The sequence below is a fragment of the Sebastes umbrosus genome, chromosome 7, assembly GCF_015220745.1.
Source record: "Sebastes umbrosus isolate fSebUmb1 chromosome 7, fSebUmb1.pri, whole genome shotgun sequence".
Lineage (NCBI taxonomy): Eukaryota > Metazoa > Chordata > Actinopteri > Perciformes > Sebastidae > Sebastes > Sebastes umbrosus.
The window spans coordinates 11,632,646-11,653,078 of NC_051275.1; the positions used below are offsets into that span (position 1 = coordinate 11,632,646).

Genomic DNA, 20,433 nt, shown 5'->3' on the forward strand with positions numbered 1-20,433 from the left:
AAAAAAAATCATGTCCTGTCACACAAATATGAGTGCCCTCTGATCAGATGGCAGTAGACGTGCCTATAATAACAGTCACAAACCAACCAACATAATAATAACAAATGTAATGACCTAATATTGAACAGGAGACTGGATCTGACACACTGATGATACGCAGGGTTTGACAGTCGAAATGGCCTTTTTGTCTCATAAAAACATGGGTAGTGATTATTGATGGCAAATGTGGTCCCATCTCAACCTTTCTCGTCATTGTCAAGCTAAGTTGACATTAGCTAAACTGAAACTGAAACTGTGTTCAGACCAAACTTTGCATACAAAGTCAATTGAAAGACACCATTTGACATGAGTTCACCTAGCGTTAGGATGTTTGTGTGCATCCCGGTTTGTGAATCTGCCTCATAAAAGTACAAACTGGAGGAAAATGAGTTCAGTCAGAAGCTGAGCTGATCACAATCACACGCAGACACACTCCCACAGACGCGTCCGTTGCTAGCTAACTTACAGATAATGTCTGTACACTTTGTAAGTTACTGTATGTTCGCTGTTTGGGGGAAACAAACACAAACAGCCCAGTGGTCGAAGGAAGAAGGAAGTTTGCTTCTGTCCGAACACACCGTGGTACAGTTAAGCCCAAGTTCTGCTTTCCGCACGGACATGCGCTGACGTGGAATCGTGACAGGGAGACGTTTGGATCTTTTATAATCCGAGCAGGTTTCTCCTTGCGGCAAACCGATATTCTCCCAAACTGTAGGGGGCAGTGTACCGGAATCTCACGTCTACTACAGCATGGTTTCAGCATGGTTGCTGCCCATCTGCGTAGTTGGAAAATGTCGGATGTGCTCGGACAGGCGATAACACGCCGCAAGGGAAGGTTGTGTCTAAAAGGAAATCCACAAACTGCTTAAACTGTCAAAAACTTCTCGTATCCTAACCTTAACTATTCAAGGATTGTGTCTCGGAGGTAACAAATTGCAGAAACTTGCAAAAGCTCTTGCAAGGCTCGCAGCCCAACGACCTATCCCAACCGTAACCCTTCGAGGTCAATGCCTAACTTTAACCATATCGCGAGAGTTTCGCAACTTGGGGGTTTCCTTCCAGACACGACCGCACGGGAACCCCAAGGCGTGTCTGATGATGTGACGTCACTTTGGTCAATCAAGCTTTAGCGTGGGCGTCTGTACCCACAGCAGCTGCTCCTCTCCCCAACATTTCTCAGTCTTTGTGGATTCCTGTATGATTAGAGCAGCTGCTGTCACAACACGGCCCTCTTTCATGTCTCTCTCCTTCACAAATTACCAGACCAAGATGATGATGTTTTGTTTCTGAATACTTGTCAATATTTTCGTTCTAACCCTGGGGGGTCCTGATTTAGGACGAGGAGTTATTAACAATATTTGTCCTATTTGGTATCTCTTCACATTGAGGCAGGAAGTGGGAGGAGGAGGAGGAGGAGGAGGGTGAGTCCCATTCCTGAAATTCACCTGAACCTGTGTGCAAACAACATGGAGAGGAAGGGCCACCGTTAAAGTGTGTGAGTCAGACCTCCCTCCATAGACATCGCAGACTGACTCTTATTCTTTGGCACATTTGTCACACATTCATCCATCTGCTTTTGTGTTATTTTACAGGCAGCTTCATCAACAGGAACTCCAGTATATATATATATATATATATATATACAGTACATACTGTAGGCTATAGGCTAATTGTTGGTGACTTCATTGATAGTGCATATTCATTTCCAGTCTCAAGTGTGTGGAGTTCTGTGCAGAATCCAGTTATACAAAGCATTGCATACACCTATTGACGCATTGCATAGTCCTCTCAAGATTGTCAAAGTCTTTTCAATCACAGTATACACATTGAACAACTTGAAATGACGAATCCCTCGCGTTCGTCACCTGCACTAAGTAAAACTGAGTGTGAAAGAATAACATGGAAGACTCCTTTAAAGCCCAGTAAGAATGTCTAATGCTTGCACAAGATCAATACGGGGTTATTGTGATTGTCACACAGTTCTGCTCACGTGCAAGGCAATTGGTGTCGGCATCCAGGATTTTGTTGTGAGTCTTTCAGCCTTCACAGAGGCCGATCGCCGGCTCTGTTAGTTTCAGGGTGTCTTCATATTTCCAACCTTAAATCACAGTGTAATATAAGTTGTCCCAGAGCCTTCGTTTTCAAGTCCGTACCACAAACAGTTTGTGAGCGCTTTTTGGGTTGCTTGGTTTTTGTTCCTTTGTAATGTCAGAAAAGAGGATGACAAGGAGGGGGCATAAAAAAGTGAATACTGTTTTCAAAGATTGTGTTAAAATCATCCTTGTTGATCATTTGTGTGCGACAGAGGGGGAATCCAGTCTCTTCACTTTCAGGTGCAGTGAGTTTTGTTTTTTTCCCCCTCCCCTTCTGTCCCTATTTCTCATTTCAACCGCTTGGCCCACCGCCGTCGTCGCCACTCCTCTCGTTTTGTTGACTGACTCATCATCCAGCTTCGCCGTTGCCGGTTATTAAGAGTTGTCATGGTTACCGCGGTGAGAGGGTGGAAAAATGTGCTCCCGTTGCCGGGCACCGAGGAAGTCAGGTGGACGCTCTCACCAAGCTTGAAGAGGACACTGAAAGGAGAAGAGAGAGAAATGTGAGACAAAGTAGGCCTGCGTTACATAAAACAATAAATACAATCTGTCCAGTAACACAGGTATATGTAATGTGCTCCAAGGCTTATGGAAATACCAGAGATGGAAAGTGACTTAGTACAGCTTTGAGGTATGTTTACTTTACTTTACTTGAGTTTTTACATTTTATGCTATATGCCACTACATTTTCAGAGGGAAGTATTATACATTTTACTCCACTACATTTATTTTACAGCAATAGTTACTTGTTACTTTTCAGATCACAAGTTTATAAAATATGATGCATTATTATAGGTTAAACTATTATGTAGTAAGTAGAATTAGCTCCGCCTTGACCAACTACATGATACAATAATATAACACTGACAGGATCTATTTTACTTTTTGTTGCTGAAGTAAAATTATGAATGCAGGACTTTTACTTGTAATTGAGTATTTTTAAAGTGTAGTACTTTTACTTAAGTAAACGATTTGAATACTTCTTCCACCACAGGTAAATACATCCCTCCTGCACCTTCGCGTGCCACACCTGACCAAATACATTCCTCATCCCTCTTCTCCTGACTCTCAAAAGCCTTGTTTCCATTGAAATGCTCTTTTTTTAGACTGTTTGTGGAATTTATTTTTCCTCAGGCCTCTCCAGGGGTGGAGGCAGGTGACCCCGGTGCGACCCCGCGGCCAGCAAACAGCTTCACCTGATAAAGCTGACCCGCAGCTAAGACTTGAGTCATTAGACGGCGGGCTCTGAGCAGAGGTGAGTTTGAAACGGACTCAGGTATAATGGAGGGTTCTCGGTAAACAATGAGCGTTATAAAGCCTGAGCGTGCTGGTCGTGTCATGAGAAGAAGGCTGCCCCGTCCAAATAGAGTCCTGATAAGAAAATACCTGGGAGAGCCTGCTGGCTAATTGCTCTCTAAATAAACGGATTTGTGAAATAATGCCACAGGGTGATGATGCCAGAGGTCGAAAGTAACCACCAGTGCACTTACTCAAGTACTGTACTTAAGTACAATTTTGAGGTACTTGTGCTTCACTTTTAGTATTTTACTCCACTACATTTCAGATGGAAATATAATAAATATATAAATATAATATTAAGATTTTACAAAAATAAAAACAGGAGATATGCTTATAAAATAAAGTGCATTAAGTGGATTAATCGATTAGTTGATGGGCAGAAACAAAGTCAAGAAAAAATACCAAATGGGATAGTTCCAGCTACTCAAATGTAAAAAATGTGCTGCTTTTCTCGTTGTTACATTGTAGTAAATTTAATAGTTTTGGGGTTTTGACTGTTGGCCAGAGAAAACAAAATATTTGATGAAGTCAAATCAGGCATTTTACACTGTTTTAAACACAAAAAAATTGGCATATTAATTGATTGAATAATTATTAGTTGCAGCCCTACAATGCATTGTTAAAGATTAAACCAGTGGTTTCCAACTTTGTGACGCCTTACAAAAAGCAACCCCTTGTCACGTCAATCTTCACTTTATATAAATCAGGATCCATCAAATATATGAAACCATTCCATCTGTATGTAAGTCCTGTATTTTTTTAAGTATTAAAGTATTTCTTGAGTATGTTATATGTTCTTGTAGTAGTAGTGGATGTATTGACATCACTATTTCCTTGGTATTATTTTGTGTATAACTATAAATAACTAAAATATCAAACTTATAAGGTGATTTAGAATTTAGAAATACTAATATGTGAATATACAAATATTCTTACATTGTGTTTTTTTTAACACAAGTACTTCATCCACCACTGGGTACAGCTTTTATCATAACTTATACCTTTCCAAAAGTGTATTAATAAGCAGCCGATTGTCCCCGGACGCCCTGACCAAAATGGGCCTCTATTTCACAGCCTCAGAGACATTTGTTTTACTTCCTTCCTCCACCGAGGATACACGGTGCTCTGCTCTGAGCTACCGATCTGATCCGTCCCATCAACCCATCTGTCTGTCAGTATCAGTGCAGCGGTACGAGTGCTCTGCCTCAGCGTGGGAAATTGAGCGTGTGAAAGCACCGTGGACAACATTTCAGGCTAGAGCGATCACCGAGAGCAGGGAGAAGTAGGAAAGAGGAAGAGGTGTAATTACCCAAAAAAAAAAAACTTGACCCCCACCACCCAGCCCATCTCATCTCCAGCCTCAATGTAGCATGGAGGCAAGTGGCAGCACACCAGGCTGGAGAACTTTGATTAACAGCGGGGCTCATTTCCTGATCGCAGAGGTAACTCTCACCAGGGAGAGGAAAGTGAAAGGAGGCAGCGTTAATCAAGAGGCGTTCAGGCTGAGGGAGCAGGTGATTGATTAGACGTCTGTTTAAGAGGAAATAGGAATTCTGAGGAGTATACTACCCATGTATCTACCTCGTCTATTAGTTTGGAGGCAAATGAAAGCATTTGAACATCAGCAACAGCCCCAAACAAAAACTCTGAACAGTAAAAGAAGCTAAATTATTTGATTTGTTGATTCGATTTTTGGTGATTTTACTCATTTAAACTGTGTGACTGAAAGGGTAAAATTGTATTTACCCAGGAGAGACCACCGAGTTGCACCATCTTGTTTACAGAAGCGTCCTAATGTGACAGGAATTAAACAGGTCAACACACAATCATAACACACACACACTTCTCCCAGTCATAATGTAGTTCCTGCTGTTAAGTGTGTGCTTTTCGATTGTGTTGTTTGTCTCAATCGGAGCAGGCTGAGAGTGATTTCTGTGTATAAATAGGTGAGGAGTGAGCTAATCAAAGTGTTACAGTACTTTTTAAAAGAGAGATTTGATGAAAAGATTGTACTACCTGCTGCAAATTTATAAGAATTACAACAAAAACTGCGATAGCATCTCAGATTTACTGCTGATTCACATGCAGATACCCCCACACTGATTACAGACTTTTTCAATCTAAAACCCACAGTGGCAGGCAGACAGAGGTGAGAACATGCATCTGTGATGTGATGTGATGTGATGTGAGTGACTAAGGACTTACCGTCTTGCTTGAGGACATGGAGCTGAGGGTGCTGAGGCTGTTGGCGTCTGTGACCACCATGGCCGAGGGGAAACGCGACGGGTGGGAATATTGCGGGGGCTCTTGCTTGTGAGGATACACTGCAAAGGAAAGTCAGACAGATAATAAGATTTCTTCACTTGTTCATGAATTTTTTTTTTTTTTTTTAAAACTCAATTTCAAAGTTGATATCAGAGACTTGTGGGTACCAATAGATCAAATTTTCATTCACATATCTTGAGGTCAAAGGTCAAGGGACCCCTTTGAAAATGGCCATGACAGTTTTGCTCGTTAAGTTTGGAGCGTTAAGTAACCTCCTTCGTGACAAGCTAGCATGGTACCAATGGATTCCTTATGTTTTCTAGTTTCAGTAGTGCCGTTAAAACGAATTAGCTTTAACATGTTATTATCATGAACTCGTTAACTTTGACAGCTCTATTAATAAGTCATAATAGAGTGTTTTTAGGCTTTATTTTTACACTACAGTATCTGTCCAACTGATATAACTCAGTGGTTCCCAATCTGGGGATCGGACCCCTTAAAGGGTCCCTAAGATGACTACTGGGATAAGAGAGAATCATAAACATATTTCCTCCATATTTCTGTTTACTTTTTCTGACTTTTCCCCAATTATAATTTTCTTTCTTGTGAAATATTGGACAGTTTTACCCTTTCAGGCTTCTAAAATTATTGAAATAAAAAAAAAAAAAAAATGAAAATCACTTCTTTTTTTGAGTGCTGACACATACAGTAGACTTTAAAGCGACATAAGCCAAAAAGGTTGAGAACCAGTGATATATCTGATGTACAAAGCACACAAGATGCTTGAATATCAAGAATATGGGAGTAGAAATTAGTTACTGACTGTGCGAGTGTGTGACGGTAGCTATGAACGGCTGCTGGCTCATGTGGCTTGGGGACTGCTGCATCAGGCTCTGCTGGTGGGGGCTGTGGAGCTGCTGGGAAAACTGCACCGGCTGCAGCGCCGCGAGACTGCCCGCCACGCTGTTGATCACCGGCACCGACTGAGATTGCGACGAGTTTAAACCTGGCGTGACACAGTGAAAACAACCAGTCAAAAACCCTGCCACGATGAAATAAGCTCAATGACTTTCACTTCTTGATGCGGGACTTACTCTGTGCTATGGCCATGACTCCAGATAGAGGCATGATGAGGTTCTGTGTCTGCTGATGGCTGAGATGGGAGCTGTGGATGTTGGTCAGTGTGCTGACTGGAGGAAGCCCTCCACCTGAACCTGAAATCTGTGGAAAAGATGAAGGAAATCAATAAAATGGGAGTACTGATTTATTGCTATAATTTTGTTATAGACCATTTCACAGTTGTAAACATTCCAAATGTGTCACAGCTTACTTCCTGTTGCAGTGTATGTGAATGACATCAGTTGACAGGAAGTAAACATGGACCCAAGCTGTTGCCTAGCAATGCAATTCCGTTGAAACGGTCTTATAACAGACTATATATAACGCACAAAGGTACGAGAGCTTTGAGCATCTGCTATGTAAATTCACATAAATGTATTTTCAAAGTGAAACAGATGTTGGCTGCTAAACAAACAACAGTCATAAATGTTGACTTAGTTCAGATTCTTTTGTATGACACTGTTGTGTAACTCCACTCATACACAGCACACAAGCAAATACTGATAAGAAACAAAAGGAAAAGAAGAAAATCATGCTAAAAATGTCAGAAGACTGTGCATGAGTTTTGTGTAGCACATGGACAGTGTTTGTATTCCTGCACGTTGGTTCATATGAATGACTGCATCCATATTTGCAAAAAAACAACATCTACAAATTTACAGTAATGGCTATCTGGATCCTCCCACTCGGTGGGGCTGCGACTATTTGACTACCGCCAGCTGCCCACAGAGGACAGACCGGCCAAACACACATTTGCAGATAAGAAACTGTCAGCTCTGACCTGCTGCTGCACACTACACAGCCCGCCCTCGCTGTGGTCATTTCACATAATGCCGCTCCAAAAGGCAGAAGTGTTTTGATCTGACAGGGAAGTTGGTGAACTTCAGTTACATGACTTTACATTTTATGTGACCCTGAACAAGATAAGTAGATCAAACGGTAGAATTTAGGATTGTAAGGCAATTTCATTTTGAAAATATTTTGACAGTAAATCACACATCATATATCAAAAGTGTTGTTGGTCCACTACTCAAACGCTATGGGCCCTTGCACATGTCTCCTTGTCACTGATCAAATATTGGACTAGGGCAGAAGGGAGAAACTCTGAAGTATACACAAAAAAAAAACCCAGCATGGTGTATAATCAAATGCTGGCGTCATTTCTCTGGCAGAACAAGCAGTACTTCACCTGTGGCTCCTCTTTGTGAGGTGTTTAATCAATGAGAACAGAATGTTTCTTTGTCAGGTTTATTGGCTGATGCCTGGTACGCTCTCGGGAGTGCCGTGCGCTAGTCCAGCCATGGCCTGCCACCCCGGCTCCACCTTCCAAACAGAGCAGCACAATGTGCTAATTGTTGGCTCTTGCCCGTGGGTCCATGGGAGAGGAGGTTCAGGAACCTGCTTTGTACGTTTATGCTAAACGCAGGCCTGGCCTTATCTAATCTGAGGCCATGAGGGCCCAGGTGTGTTCACTCACCATCTTGACGTCAGGTGACATCAGGCTGTGGCTGTGGTCCAATCCTCCCGGAGACACCTGCTGGAGCACCGACTGGCTGGTCGCCATCGCGTTGCTACTGTGGTGACTGATGGTCGTGGAGGAGGTGACCTCGCCGGGGCCTTGGCTGTAACGCACTGAGAGAGAGAGAGGCAGAATGTTAGTTTCGCTTGTCGTGTCCCACAACTATAACAGCTGCTGTGCCCTAACAGTTATGTAGGGCAGAGAGATAGCGGCGCAGGCCTCGTTCTGTGCTGAGAAACGCCGCTGTCACTCCAATCAACCTGCTCTTTGACTCAGACAGGGGAGGACAGAGCAAACAAAAACAGTGACCCGTCTGCTGCTATCTGCGTAGCTCAGCCAAGGCCATTCACTGCGTTCACTCACTCACAACAGAAACCCCCATCAGACCCTCTGATCAGCACACAAACGCTACTGATGATAATGTCCTTAATTACATCAGTGTGAAGTTTCACCAGAAGTACTCAAACCCTTTAAAAATACCAAGTATTTTTGAGAAAATGTACTTAAAATAGAAATTACTCTGTAGAAAAATGGCTCCAGTGAGTGTTATATTATTATATATTACATTGTCAGATCGGTAATACTGATGCATACATGTGTCAGCAGCATTTTACTGTTGTAGCTGCTTGAGGTGGAGCTAGTTTTAACTACTTTACACAGTTTGGTAGTTTAGCCCATTGGTTCCCAACATAGGGGTCAGACTCCCTCCAAAGGGTCATGAGATAAATGTGAGGGGGAGATGATTAATGGGCTTGGACAGAAAAAAAGGTTCTGCTACATAAATTTCTCTGATCTTTGATTTTTTTGGTGAAATATTGGATAATTGCACCTCTTTCAGCCTAAATAAAATAATCTGAGAAGTGTATTTTGTGTAAAATTTTTTAACATTTTAAAAGTAACTAGAAACTTTTAGAAACAAAGGATTGTCAATTAAATTGTTGGCGTAAAAAGTACAACATTTCTCACCAGCGCTGCCAGATGAAATGTTAAACTACCGTACCAGAGGACTAAAATTATCGTATTTTGAGGAAAAGTATCGTACACAAGTCATAACCACAAGAACAAACAGACGTGAATGTGAAATTTTACAAAACATGTATTTAAATGACTTTCTGACTTTGTTTTTTTTAAAGCAAGCTGACTTAGTTTTGATGTGTGGAAGGGGTTATGTGTCCATAAGTCTGACCATTTTTTTACAAAGTTAAATTAGAAGCATGATTGGCTGGAAAGGGGTCACGTGAGAAGAGATGTAGAATCCATATTTTGCTATCCAGAAATGAATTAAAATAAGACAGCGCAGACTAAAACCAACTACTAATTGTAAGTTTCACAAAATGGTCAAGTTATCATATATTTTGCCACTTTTGGCATTATTGATTGTAGCCTACATCGCGCAGAGGGCAAAATGATCGTAGAAATATAATAATCATTGTACATCTGGCAACACTGTTTCCCCTCTATGTAGTGGAGTAGAAGTATAAAGTGGCAGATAAAAAAAGATCTACACATTTTACTTGAGTACAGTGCTTGAGTAAATGTACTTTTTGTACTACTTTACATATTCGCAGTGAAATAGCCATGAAAATGAAATTCTTCTTTTAGTGTCATCACTTAATCCCGTGTCTAGACTTTTTGTTGTCTCTCACCGGAGGCCCAAAGGAATGCTTCACCACCACAACCGACAATCAAATGCCTGTTTGCCGATGCAGGCCCCCTCTGATACCAACAGAGTAAACATTACACAATTACAAGCAATGTCAAACACATTCTTATCCTGTGGTCTCAGCTTCACACACAGACACAGAGAGCGTCTCTCCCTCAGTGACAGCGTAGAGACAGACTCTGTTTGCACTCAGATCTGCCATCTTCCCCGAGCCCTACGTCCCTGACCCGGGTGTGACGGCCCGAACGCCCCGTTGAAGTCGCTCAGACATGACATGAGGCATTGATATACAGCCGTTTTGAGATAAATGGGAGGGAGAGGCGCTGACACTAAATGTGACCAATGAGGGCGACATTGATTTCTTGTTACTGCAGGATGTGTTTGTAGATCTGAAAGTTTGCTTCAGGTATCAGGGGAAAGATATCCTGCAAAATCATCTTTCTTTGAGTTGTGTGCAGATTTGTGTATATCAACGCATAATGCATCACAGCAGTAATCGTAATAATCGTAAGATGCTGCACATTTAAATCAATAGTTTGACATTTTCGGAAATACAAGCATAGAGTTAGCTAAGGACGTCGATACCGCTCTCGTGTCTGTGCGCTAAATAGAAGGCTTAGCATAAACACTGGAAACAGGGGGAAACAACTACAGTAGCCTGGCTCTGTCCAAAATTCACCAACCAGCATTTAATCGGATTTTTAATCGATTCTGATTGGACATTCACGGCGTTCTACGGTTATTTCTTTATAGCAGACCGTTGTTATGGACACAGTTCTGATGTTGGACTCTTGCGCATGATTTTGCCATGTAGGCTAAGCGGGATAATGTACATCTAGCGGGTCATTGTTGTGAAATAAACCCATTAAGGGCGATGCTTTGCGTTGGGGTGCCGCAACGCCCTACATTACCCCTTACACATAATAACATGTTACATAAGTGAGCTTTATGCTGGTAACTTTAGCCAGATTTTTTACCTTTGGACATAGCCAGTTTAGCTATTTCTAAACTTCCTGGTGTTAAACGAACTGAAAACTGCTGTGGTTCTCCTTGCCCCCATACCCCTGTGTGAAACCTTCCACAAAAAACCTTGGGATGATTTTTGATTCTGCTTTTAAGTTCGATAAACAGATAAACTGAGAGGCAGCTTCTTCCAACTGCGAAGCCTAGCAAAAATAAAACCCTTTTTATCTTTCCAAGACTGTGAAAAAGTAATCCATTCTTTTATTACCACTTGCCTTTACTACTGTAACTCCCTCTACATGGGAGTCAATCAGTCTTCACTGTCACGTCTGCAGTATGTGCAGGACGCTGCTGCAAGGTTTTTAACTGGCTTCCGGAAACTTGAGCACATTTCCCCCCGTACCCGCTTCACTCCACTGGCTCTCTGTCACTTTTAGAGTTCATTTTAAGACTTTAATATTTGTCTATAAAGCACTTCATGGATCGGCTCCCTCCTACCTATCTGCCCTTTTAATTCCCTATCACGTAGGTCACTCTGGTCTTCCGACCAGTCACTTCTGGTCGTCCCTCGGGCTCGGCGGAAGCTCAGGGGCGACTGCGCCTTCTCAGTTGCGGGCCGAGGTCTGTGGAACAAACTGCTCCACCACATCAGATCTGAAAGATTTGAAAGCACAGCTCTTTTCTTTGGCTTTTGAATGCACTTTAATTGTGATTACTAATTGGCCTTTTATAATGCTCATTATAACAGTCTTTTACTCGTGGATTTTTATCTTGGTCTCTGTCTGTGGATGTGTGGGATTTTGTTGTCTGCTCTGTTGACCTGTTTTTATTCTGCCTATGTCTGTAAAGCACTTTGGTCAGCTCATGTTGTTTTAAATGTGCTATAGAAATGAATTTTCACTTGACTTGATTTCCCCGTTTCAAGTCTTTAAGTTAAGCTAAACTAACTATCTTCAGGCTCTAGCTTCACATTTAACGGACGGACATGAGAGTGGTATCAATCTTCTCAGCTAACTCTCGGTAAGAAAGCAAACAAGTATAATTCCAATAACGTTGAACTGTTCCTTAAACTACAGACAGATACCACATTGTCTGAAGCCACAGCGCCATATTTCATCTTCTAAAGTACCTGTCCTCCATTTTGTTCAGCCCACAGACTTCATATTGTCTTCTGCAACATACTAGCAACCCCACAACACTCCACTGTGCCTTGTAAACACTACCGCAGAACAATAAAGCACTCCATTGGACTCATGACCCCCATTGCCACACAATAGAGCAGGACTCATAAAAAGGCAGTTATCTCGGTGCTGGGCGACCTCTTAAAGTGTCTGACAGAGAAAAGGATGCTATTCAGGCCAGTTTTGTTTCTTTGGGTTCGGCAGTAATTCCAGCTACGGGGAGCCTCGGAGTGAGTAAGGAGGATTTCCACGATTTGAACTAGGAAAAGTTTCTAGAAAGCAAAGTTTTCTAGAGACACTTAAAGTTACTGAGCACAAGGATTGGAGATTCTGTAAATCTAAAGATTTGCTCTGGTAAGATGGGACAATCCATGGAAAACTGAGGCGTCCTTTTTCGAGAGCAGGGGGGAGGGCGAGAACTTCAGAAGGGGAGTGGTAGCAAGGATCTTCAGCAGGTTTAAAAGGCTCTAGCTCCCTGTGTGACCCATGTAATATCAAAGCCTGCCTCCCCAACCCCAGGCAGTGCTCATTGTAGTGCCGCTGCATATCACAGACCTCCTGGGTCTCTGCAGGACGTATCCAGGCTCTTCTTTGTGGCTCTCTGGGAGTCCTGGAGCAGTGGAAAGTGCAGAGCTAGGCCATCCTTTTCTCTGTGTGTGTGTGTGTGTGTGTGTGGTTGTTTAAAGCTAGCCTAAGGTGACGGAAAGCAACGCAACCCACGGATAATCCCCCCCGCTACTGTGTCTGATCAGGAACTTCTGAGTCTGCTAGTTTTGTAACGTGCAGAACGATGCAGCTCAGCTTACACAGCAATGATTCAATTTTGTGGTGAATTCAAATGCCAAATTACCTGTAGTCGAAGAAGTACTAATCTAAAAATACTGAAAAAAATGAACAAAATATTCAAGTAAAAGTCCTACATTCAAAATCAAAAGTAAAAGTACTTGTCAAGCAGAAAAACGGCCCCCGTGACGGAATTATTATTATATTTTACAGTATGAGACTGTTACCAATGTAACAATGTGTAGGCAGCATCTTCCTGTTGTAGCTAATATTAACTACTTTATATACAGTGAGGAAGTTAAGTGCGTTGGTTCCCAATCCAGGGGTCAGTCCCCTCTAAAAGGTCACAAGATATATATGAGGGGCCGTGGGATGATTAATAAGGCAGGAAAGAAGAAAAAATTAAGTTCTACGACACTAATTTGTATCAATTTTCTATTATCTGTGCTTTTTTTCTGAAATATTGGAGAGTTTTATCTCTTTGGGCCTCGAAAACTGACAAACACAGAGACACTGATGTCTGTAAAGCAAAATGGTTTGGAAACAATGGTTTAATCCTTAACGATGCATTGTAGTTTGTATTTTTTTTTCGTAAATCTTAATCTTAAAAGGTCTCAATTGTCAAATAAATAAATTGACGTTAAAAAGTACAATATTTCCCTCTGAAATGTAGAGGAGTAAAAGTTAACATACTATGGAAATACTCGAGAAAGTACTTGGGTAAATGTACTTGGTCACTTTCCACTATTCAAACAACCTTTTCTTTAGATAATTTTTTTCCTAAGAAAATCTATAGTTGTAAATTATGATTTAGTCAACATATTTATGACATCAACTACCTTGTTAGCGGAGATTAATGCTTTAAGGTAAAATGACGTAAATAAGATGGATTACCTGAGCTCAGTAAACGTTATTAGTGGATGAACTGTAGGTACATAGGAAAACACAGGTGCGTGCGCACATACGCCTGCCGACAAACTCTGTAATCTGCCTGAGATCAGTTTCCTTTCCGAGAGTAAAAAAAGTCACCACCAAAACTGCACGTCACACTGTTTGACTGTCTATCCAGTTGTGACCGACTGATCAACGAACTGAAACCGAATCAATAAAAACTCCCAAAGCAAGAGGAGTTTCTTTGATCTGACCCAGAGGTGACCTCTCTCGTATGACTGAAGGTGTGGTGACAGTTTAGGGAGGGGTTGGGGGTGACTAGCTTTCTCTGTAGGCGAAGAAGGGGTCATCAGTCCTGTCTGGCCAGAAAAGAGCCTATACCCCGCTGGACAGCTCCTGCTGCTCCAAGTCTGCATCCAGCCTCAGCTACTTTACCAATGCCCATAAAGATGAGGGGGGAGGCTTTAAAATCAGTCCTCCTCAAGGCCCAGCAGAGATAAATGAACCTAGGTTACAGTCACTGCAGTCTTCTAATACACCACAGACAATGGGACCTCCCGCTGAGGGAGAGTATAGAGAGTAGAAGTCAGAGGAGCCCCTTATCAAAGGCCTGGGAGATGTAGTAGCAAAGGATTTTAATTGTCCATTAAGCATGCATAATACAGGCCGTGCCCTAGCAACGCAATGAGACGCCCCGCTGGGATATTATTGTCAGGCCAGGGGCTGACACTGAAAAACAGCTGATGCTGTCGGCAGGATGCCAGCAGGACACCTTGTAAGCAGCCAGCTGAGGGTTTTTTCAGGGGGAGAGCAAAGTGTTTTCCGCCATGCACCGACCCTTCCCTTCTGCAACCTTATCGCTGACCCTCTGGCTTGGCAACCTGAGGTCAATGCCTGGTCAGGTGTTCTGAGCATCAACAAAAAAAAAAAAAACTCAAGCAAACAGACAATCACCAAAGGTAAAAGAGCAAGCCAAGGCAAACAGTTTGTTTTCCCTTCAAAGCTCACCTCGTGTTCGAACACGAGAGGACAACAATAGGCTCTGAGTGAGACTCTCAAATCACAGTTTTATGGAGGGTGAGTGATGGCACGGAGGATAATGCTCCGCGAGGCCTATCAGCTTTGTTTTTATGTCGTATACGCCAGGTAGACTCAGTCAATACTAATTACTCCAAACGCAAACAACAGGTCAGGGTGAAATGGTCATAACGCACAGCGTTTCCTTGTTTTGGAGACTCTCCGAGCAGAGTCGTTAGCAACCTGCATGGGAGGAGGAAATGTGGAAATGACGGCGTTATATGTCGAGGTGATCTGGATGTGTCTGTCCCCCCTCCCTGACCCTGGCCTGACCCTGGCCTGTCACAGGATTGCTGCCCTTTGTGTCATGCTTCTCCATGCTGACTTTGGAGTGGAGATTGCAGGTACAATGTGGATTGTTCTCAGTGTGTTTTCAAAGATCAGAATAACAATGGCATTTGCTCAGCTCACTCACTCACGCTCATTGATCACTTGTCCCCTCTTTCTCTGCCCCTCTGATCACATCAACTGTGCTTAGTGTTTTCACACCGAAGAAAAATTAATCACGCACTTCTATTATCTTAAATTTAGGCATAAACACCGTACATTTTCTCTGTAAACTGATGTTAGCGTATATTTTCATGCATTCCCTATCACTAGAATTTTCCACATAAACAATTAATCTGCATACATGACATTTAAAGGGGAACTCCACCAACTTTACACATCAAAGTCTGTTTAAAGGTCATGGAAAATATTGGGCATTGTGGGTAATGTAGTTGCCAGGTTTTGACAATGATGAAGAATGTGTGGAACGAAAAAGACAATGTCTCGGGTTGTGCTGTATTGATTTTGAGACTTTTCTTTTGACACTGTCTGACAATGTCATAGAGGTGCAACGCTTAAAGACAAATCTGTCATCATGACACATGTCTGCTCTCTGTGAGGCTGAACTGCATGCAAAACAATCTTAGGCATCTTACTGGGAGGCGAAGCGCTGATATGGGGGTGATGTGGCGAGCTGTGTGACAGCAGAGGGTTCATGGTGTGGGGCGGTAAGTTGATGGAGTCCATGGCCAGCTTCTGCCTGAAGGCTTCCTCCTTACGCCGGTTGGCGAACCAATTATAGACTCGCACTTCGGTGACCAGATTAGAGCCGAGGCCCTGAGCTTTGGACGGGGAGACGCCTCTCTGAAGACATTCGGCTCTGCAGGAAACAGATGAACAAGGTGAGAAATTGGGGTTGATATTGTTTGGGTAACGTTTTTCTAATATAGAGGAAAGTGTCTTGTTTATGTACCTGTTGCACTCTTCCACCAAAGCTTCCCTCTCCTCCTTGCTGGGGTTCTTCTGCCGTTCATAGGCCTGGTACAGGATTTGCTGGGACGCGGGCCCCCATTTGAAACGGTTTCGTCTCATTTTCTTGCAGGAGGGTTCGCTGCCGACCTCTTCGCCAGGCTGAACCATGCCCTGACCGGACGGGTTGAACTCTGGGAAAAAAAACACCTGATCCTGATTGTCTTTGTCTGTCATGTTGCTTCCAGAGCCTAGCACTGCCTGGTTGAACTCTGCAAAACAAGAAGAGGTATTCAATAAAACTCATTTCAAAATGCTTTGTATTATCGCAAAACCACAAAAGGAAAAGATTTGCAAAAGGAGAAGTTAGTTAGGCTCATGATAGTTGTGTTTTCTTTCCTTTTGATGCATTATGACAAACTTCCGTATCTAGCACACAGGCCATACTTTCATTGTATAGGTGCATGTATATGTCATCCAACATGATGAGGAAATGTCCAACCCAACTTGATATCCCCACAGGTTTGAAACCCAAATAAAGTGCTGTGTCGCTGCCAACTACACATTACAGGCCAAGGTGTGAGAAACTCAAATATTAACTTACGTTGGAGAATTTCCCGCTGTTTCCTGACATACCAGGTATAGAGGGCCGCTCGCTTCTGTGTTTTCATGGGCGTGCCTTTGTTGAGGTGCTGGGAGAGGTGAGACTGGTTGAGTCCTGTGACGTCCACAACCTCCCGTTGGGGGATGTTGTGCTGCTGCATGTAACCTTTGATCATGCGGGCAGCACGCCATGGATCCTCTCTGGGTTCAGATCAAACACAGGAGCAGAAAACACTCATTTCACCACTGAACTACATGCAACTTTCAGAGGGAAGTAGTAAAAAGCCAAACCAACTTTACTCACATTTTATGGCTTTTTTTTGGGTCTATTTCATGCTATTAAATTAATGTAGATACATGATGAAACGCTTTCTTTAAGGGGGAAGGTTTTGGTAGTTTTGTTGATATTAAAAGTTGTTTATTTATACTTTTAACAAAATCTACAATCAGCCACACATTAATTTGTTCCTTTTCCTTCTGTTCTGTTTTTCAGGGCCTCAAGTTTAAAGGGTAACAAACAGGTCCCCTCACAGACGACCACTGTAACCCGTTCAATAGGCTGTAAATATTTTCAAAGGTTAGTTCAAGTGGATTCAGGCAGGTTGAGAAACTTGGACTTAGTATTTGATGCCTAAACACATGATTTCCACCTGGAAACAGGTAGATTAGGTTTGTGGAAATTTAAGTAAACATGTATTATAAAAATCGAAATTAAAAAAGACCCCAAAACTGTGTAACAAATCTTCAGATAGGTAGGCAAAACTTGTAATAATACTCAGGTAAAAAGATACTTGTCAGATTTTTTAATAGTATTTGGACAAAACTATATTACTTACTATCTATATATATATATATATATATATATATAATTACAAAGAAATGCATTTGTTATACTAACACCAGATGTTTTTTAATTGGTAATCAAAGGAAAACCTGAGGTCAGGATTAGTCATATAAAATTAGAGATATTAATCTCAAAGAAGGGTGAAGTTCAGTAATATATATATATATATATATTCGTTTTTTAGAAATTACATTTAATTGTGTCCATATGAACATTGACTTCATATATAAATTTAGCATTAAAATATGTGCTTACCTGTAGAATTATCCCTTAAAATAAAAATTTAAAAGTTAAATTTCTGCAGCAGCATTAAAGTGTAACAACAAATCCTCGGTGGTAAAACGTATTGGAGATTAGCAGCCCAGACACACTGACATCGGTAATTATAGCAAATCTACACACGTCTGTTTGTTTTGGAGAATGTGGAGGCCTACATCTAAGTCTGCGGGTTAAGTGGGAGATGTTAGTTTATAACTTTTGACAATGAATAACCAGATCTCCATTCACTCTAATCACACGCCACTGTGTATCTTTCAGTTGATGATTTATAGAATAAAATTAATAATAACTTAACTACACGTGGGTTAGTTTTGATATTCTTCCGGTCCACGTTGGGGGACTCAAATATTTATTTTACAGTGAATCAAGTGGTCTGAGGATCTCTGGATTATAGGTATGATGAACAATTAGGATTATGTTTTCTCTTTTTTTGGGGGGCATGATGTGTTTACTGACACATGAAAAAATGGAGAAAAAAAATAAGTGTTTAATTTTAAGTGATAAATTAATAAATAGAATTTTATTATCAGTATTATTAAAAATGCATATTTATCAAACGTGTTAATAATTATAATAATTATTAATTTTTATCCTAAATTATAAAACAGAAGTTCACTTTCTCTTCATGTCGCCCCCCTTTGCCGATTTTTTTTTTTTTTTTAATCTTTGAGAGGTGGAGTATATAGTTAATAATAAATAGATCTCTGAATTCAGCTGATATTTTGCAAAGGTAAATAAATGATAATCCCTGTTGGATAATTAGTAACCAGAATGTGAGAACTTGAACCACGGCGGGATGATTTAAAATTGTAAACAAAGAAGGGAAATGTATTTTTACTAGGAAATAAACGTCAATTTATTTTATAAATGCATGCTTCATTTTCAAACTTTTAAAACATAAAAAGAAATAAATAAATAAGAGCATTTGAAGTGCGCTCAACAGAATATAGCCCGAGCGCTTATTTTCACTTTCTCATCTCACCATTCATACTGCAAATTTAACTTTAAATTATACCCAGTTCTTGTAAATGACATCAGAATGTGATGGAATAATGGAATGTCTGGAATAATAGAATGTCTGGAATAATAGAATGTGATGGAATAATGGAATGTATGGCATAATAGAATGTGATGGAATAATGGAATGTATGGAATAATGGAATGTAATGGAATAATGGAAGTGTAACTCCCAAACATGAGTCCTGTAGTATTGTTCCCTTTGTTTGTTCGTGAGTCTGACTGTATACATGCCCATATGTTGTTGATATGCGTATAACCTTAAAAAAACACCAATAAAAACTAAAGTGGAAAAAAAAAAAAATTGTAACCAATTTTTAGACTTTTTTTTTTTTTAAATAAATTTCAAAATAAAGTACAAAAAAGAAAAAACTCACGCCAACATGCGGTCCACCTCCGCCCTCTGCTCGGCGGCCTCCTCAGTGTTGAGCAACTGCAGCTCCTTGAGGATCGGAGGGGTGTCGTAGTCGTCCCCGTCCTCCGAGCCCTCGTCCCCGGACCCGGACAGCTTGTTGGCCTTGTTGCTGTGGCCGTTGGTGAGCGTGTGGAAGACGGGCTTCGAGTCGCTGCTGTCCGCTCCGTTCATCTTCCCGCTCGGAGCTGCTGGAGGCGACATGGGCAGACTCTCCAGTTTTACTCCAAAGCCTTGCGGGCTGGGGTCCATATCATCCAGGGCTTGGATCAGAACATCTTTAGTAACTCCTGAGTCCAGCAGGGCGCTGAGGAGCTCCTGCTGCAGAGATGTCAGCTTGGATACCATTTTAGAGAACATTAAAACATAGGCCTGCTGGTGTGCGCACTGCTGCAGCAGAGGGAGGATGCAGAGGGATACAAAAAGTTCAAAAAAAATAAAATAAAGTTCCTTCCTTTCCTCTGCTCCAGTGTTTTCTGTTTTCTGTTTCTGACACCTGCTTCACTTCCCTGTTGGATGGGAGGATGGAGCTACTTTGTCATGATGCTTTCTGAGTGCAGGGGGATATAATAAAACGTGGTAATGAGTGGGCCGGCTGATGGGAGCCTTATGTAAATCCAGTGAATAAGAGCCGCTCTGGGGCCGAGGTAGACATGTGTTTACACTGCTGCACTGCTGCTTTTATTGGCTCCCCTTATCAGCAACAACTTTCATGGACTTTGGACCCTGTTGTATATATGCCATAAAGACTTTTTTAAGAAAGGGCGAGCTGCACATATTCACACCACTGGATCTCTTCTCCTATAGTTTTATTATAAGGCACTGAAGTATAGTTCTATGAGTATAGAAGCAATATCATATATTTAGCTCATGTATGTGTTTTACTTATGAAAAGACTTAATTTATAGGCTATTATTTAGGTAATCAAGTGTTCTCATTATTACTTAATGGGATAATCGTATAGGTGTTAATGAGCTGTTGTCCTCATTAATTCAGCTGTTTGTTTCCTTTAATGAAGCCTAATAATCTCATTACGCAAATAGTCTCACGTCACTGGATTTAGAGAAATAATTATGTATTTTATTTTTAATTTTGTAAGAAGAAATGGGTTAGTTTAACTTTTTCTCTGAAAGAAAAAAAGAAAAGAAAA

General features: G+C 41.4%; 1 protein-coding gene across 3 annotated transcripts; it reads right to left on the reverse strand.

Moving 5' to 3' along the window:
• Positions 1–1,375: 1,375 nt before the first annotated feature.
• On the reverse strand, positions 1,376–19,946 carry hnf1ba (HNF1 homeobox Ba). Of its 3 annotated transcripts, XM_037776405.1 has the most exons (11): positions 19,249–19,945; positions 16,733–16,932; positions 16,133–16,400; positions 15,816–16,039; positions 11,486–11,614; positions 8,293–8,447; positions 6,791–6,917; positions 6,520–6,702; positions 5,637–5,755; positions 5,178–5,222; positions 1,376–2,612 (listed from the first exon to the last, which is right to left on the reverse strand). In XM_037776405.1, exons 1-11 carry the CDS (start codon positions 19,641–19,643, stop codon positions 2,592–2,594), a joined length of 1,866 nt encoding a protein of 621 aa, XP_037632333.1. In that variant the 5' UTR covers positions 19,644–19,945; the 3' UTR covers positions 1,376–2,591. The 3 variants fall into 3 exon arrangements, with proteins under 3 accessions (XP_037632333.1, XP_037632334.1, XP_037632335.1); XM_037776406.1 differs by lacking the exon at positions 5,178–5,222 and having other exon boundaries at positions 19,249–19,946; XM_037776407.1 differs by lacking the exon at positions 11,486–11,614 and having other exon boundaries at positions 19,249–19,942.
• Between the last annotated feature and the right edge of the window lie 487 nt (positions 19,947–20,433).

Excerpts from the sequence above, each read along its gene's own strand:
- hnf1ba (XM_037776405.1), bottom strand. The coding sequence starts at position 19,643 with ATGTTCTCTAAAATGGTATCCAAGCTGACATCTCTGCAGCAGGAGCTC. Across the intron at positions 8,448-11,485 it reads GGAAGACCAGAGTGACCTAC|TGCGTTACAGCCAAGGCCCC; the intron begins GTGATAGGGAAT and ends TCTCTCTCTCAG. Across the intron at positions 5,223-5,636 it reads CCATGTCCTCAAGCAAGACG|GACGCTTCTGTAAACAAGAT; the intron begins GTAAGTCCTTAG and ends CTGTCACATTAG.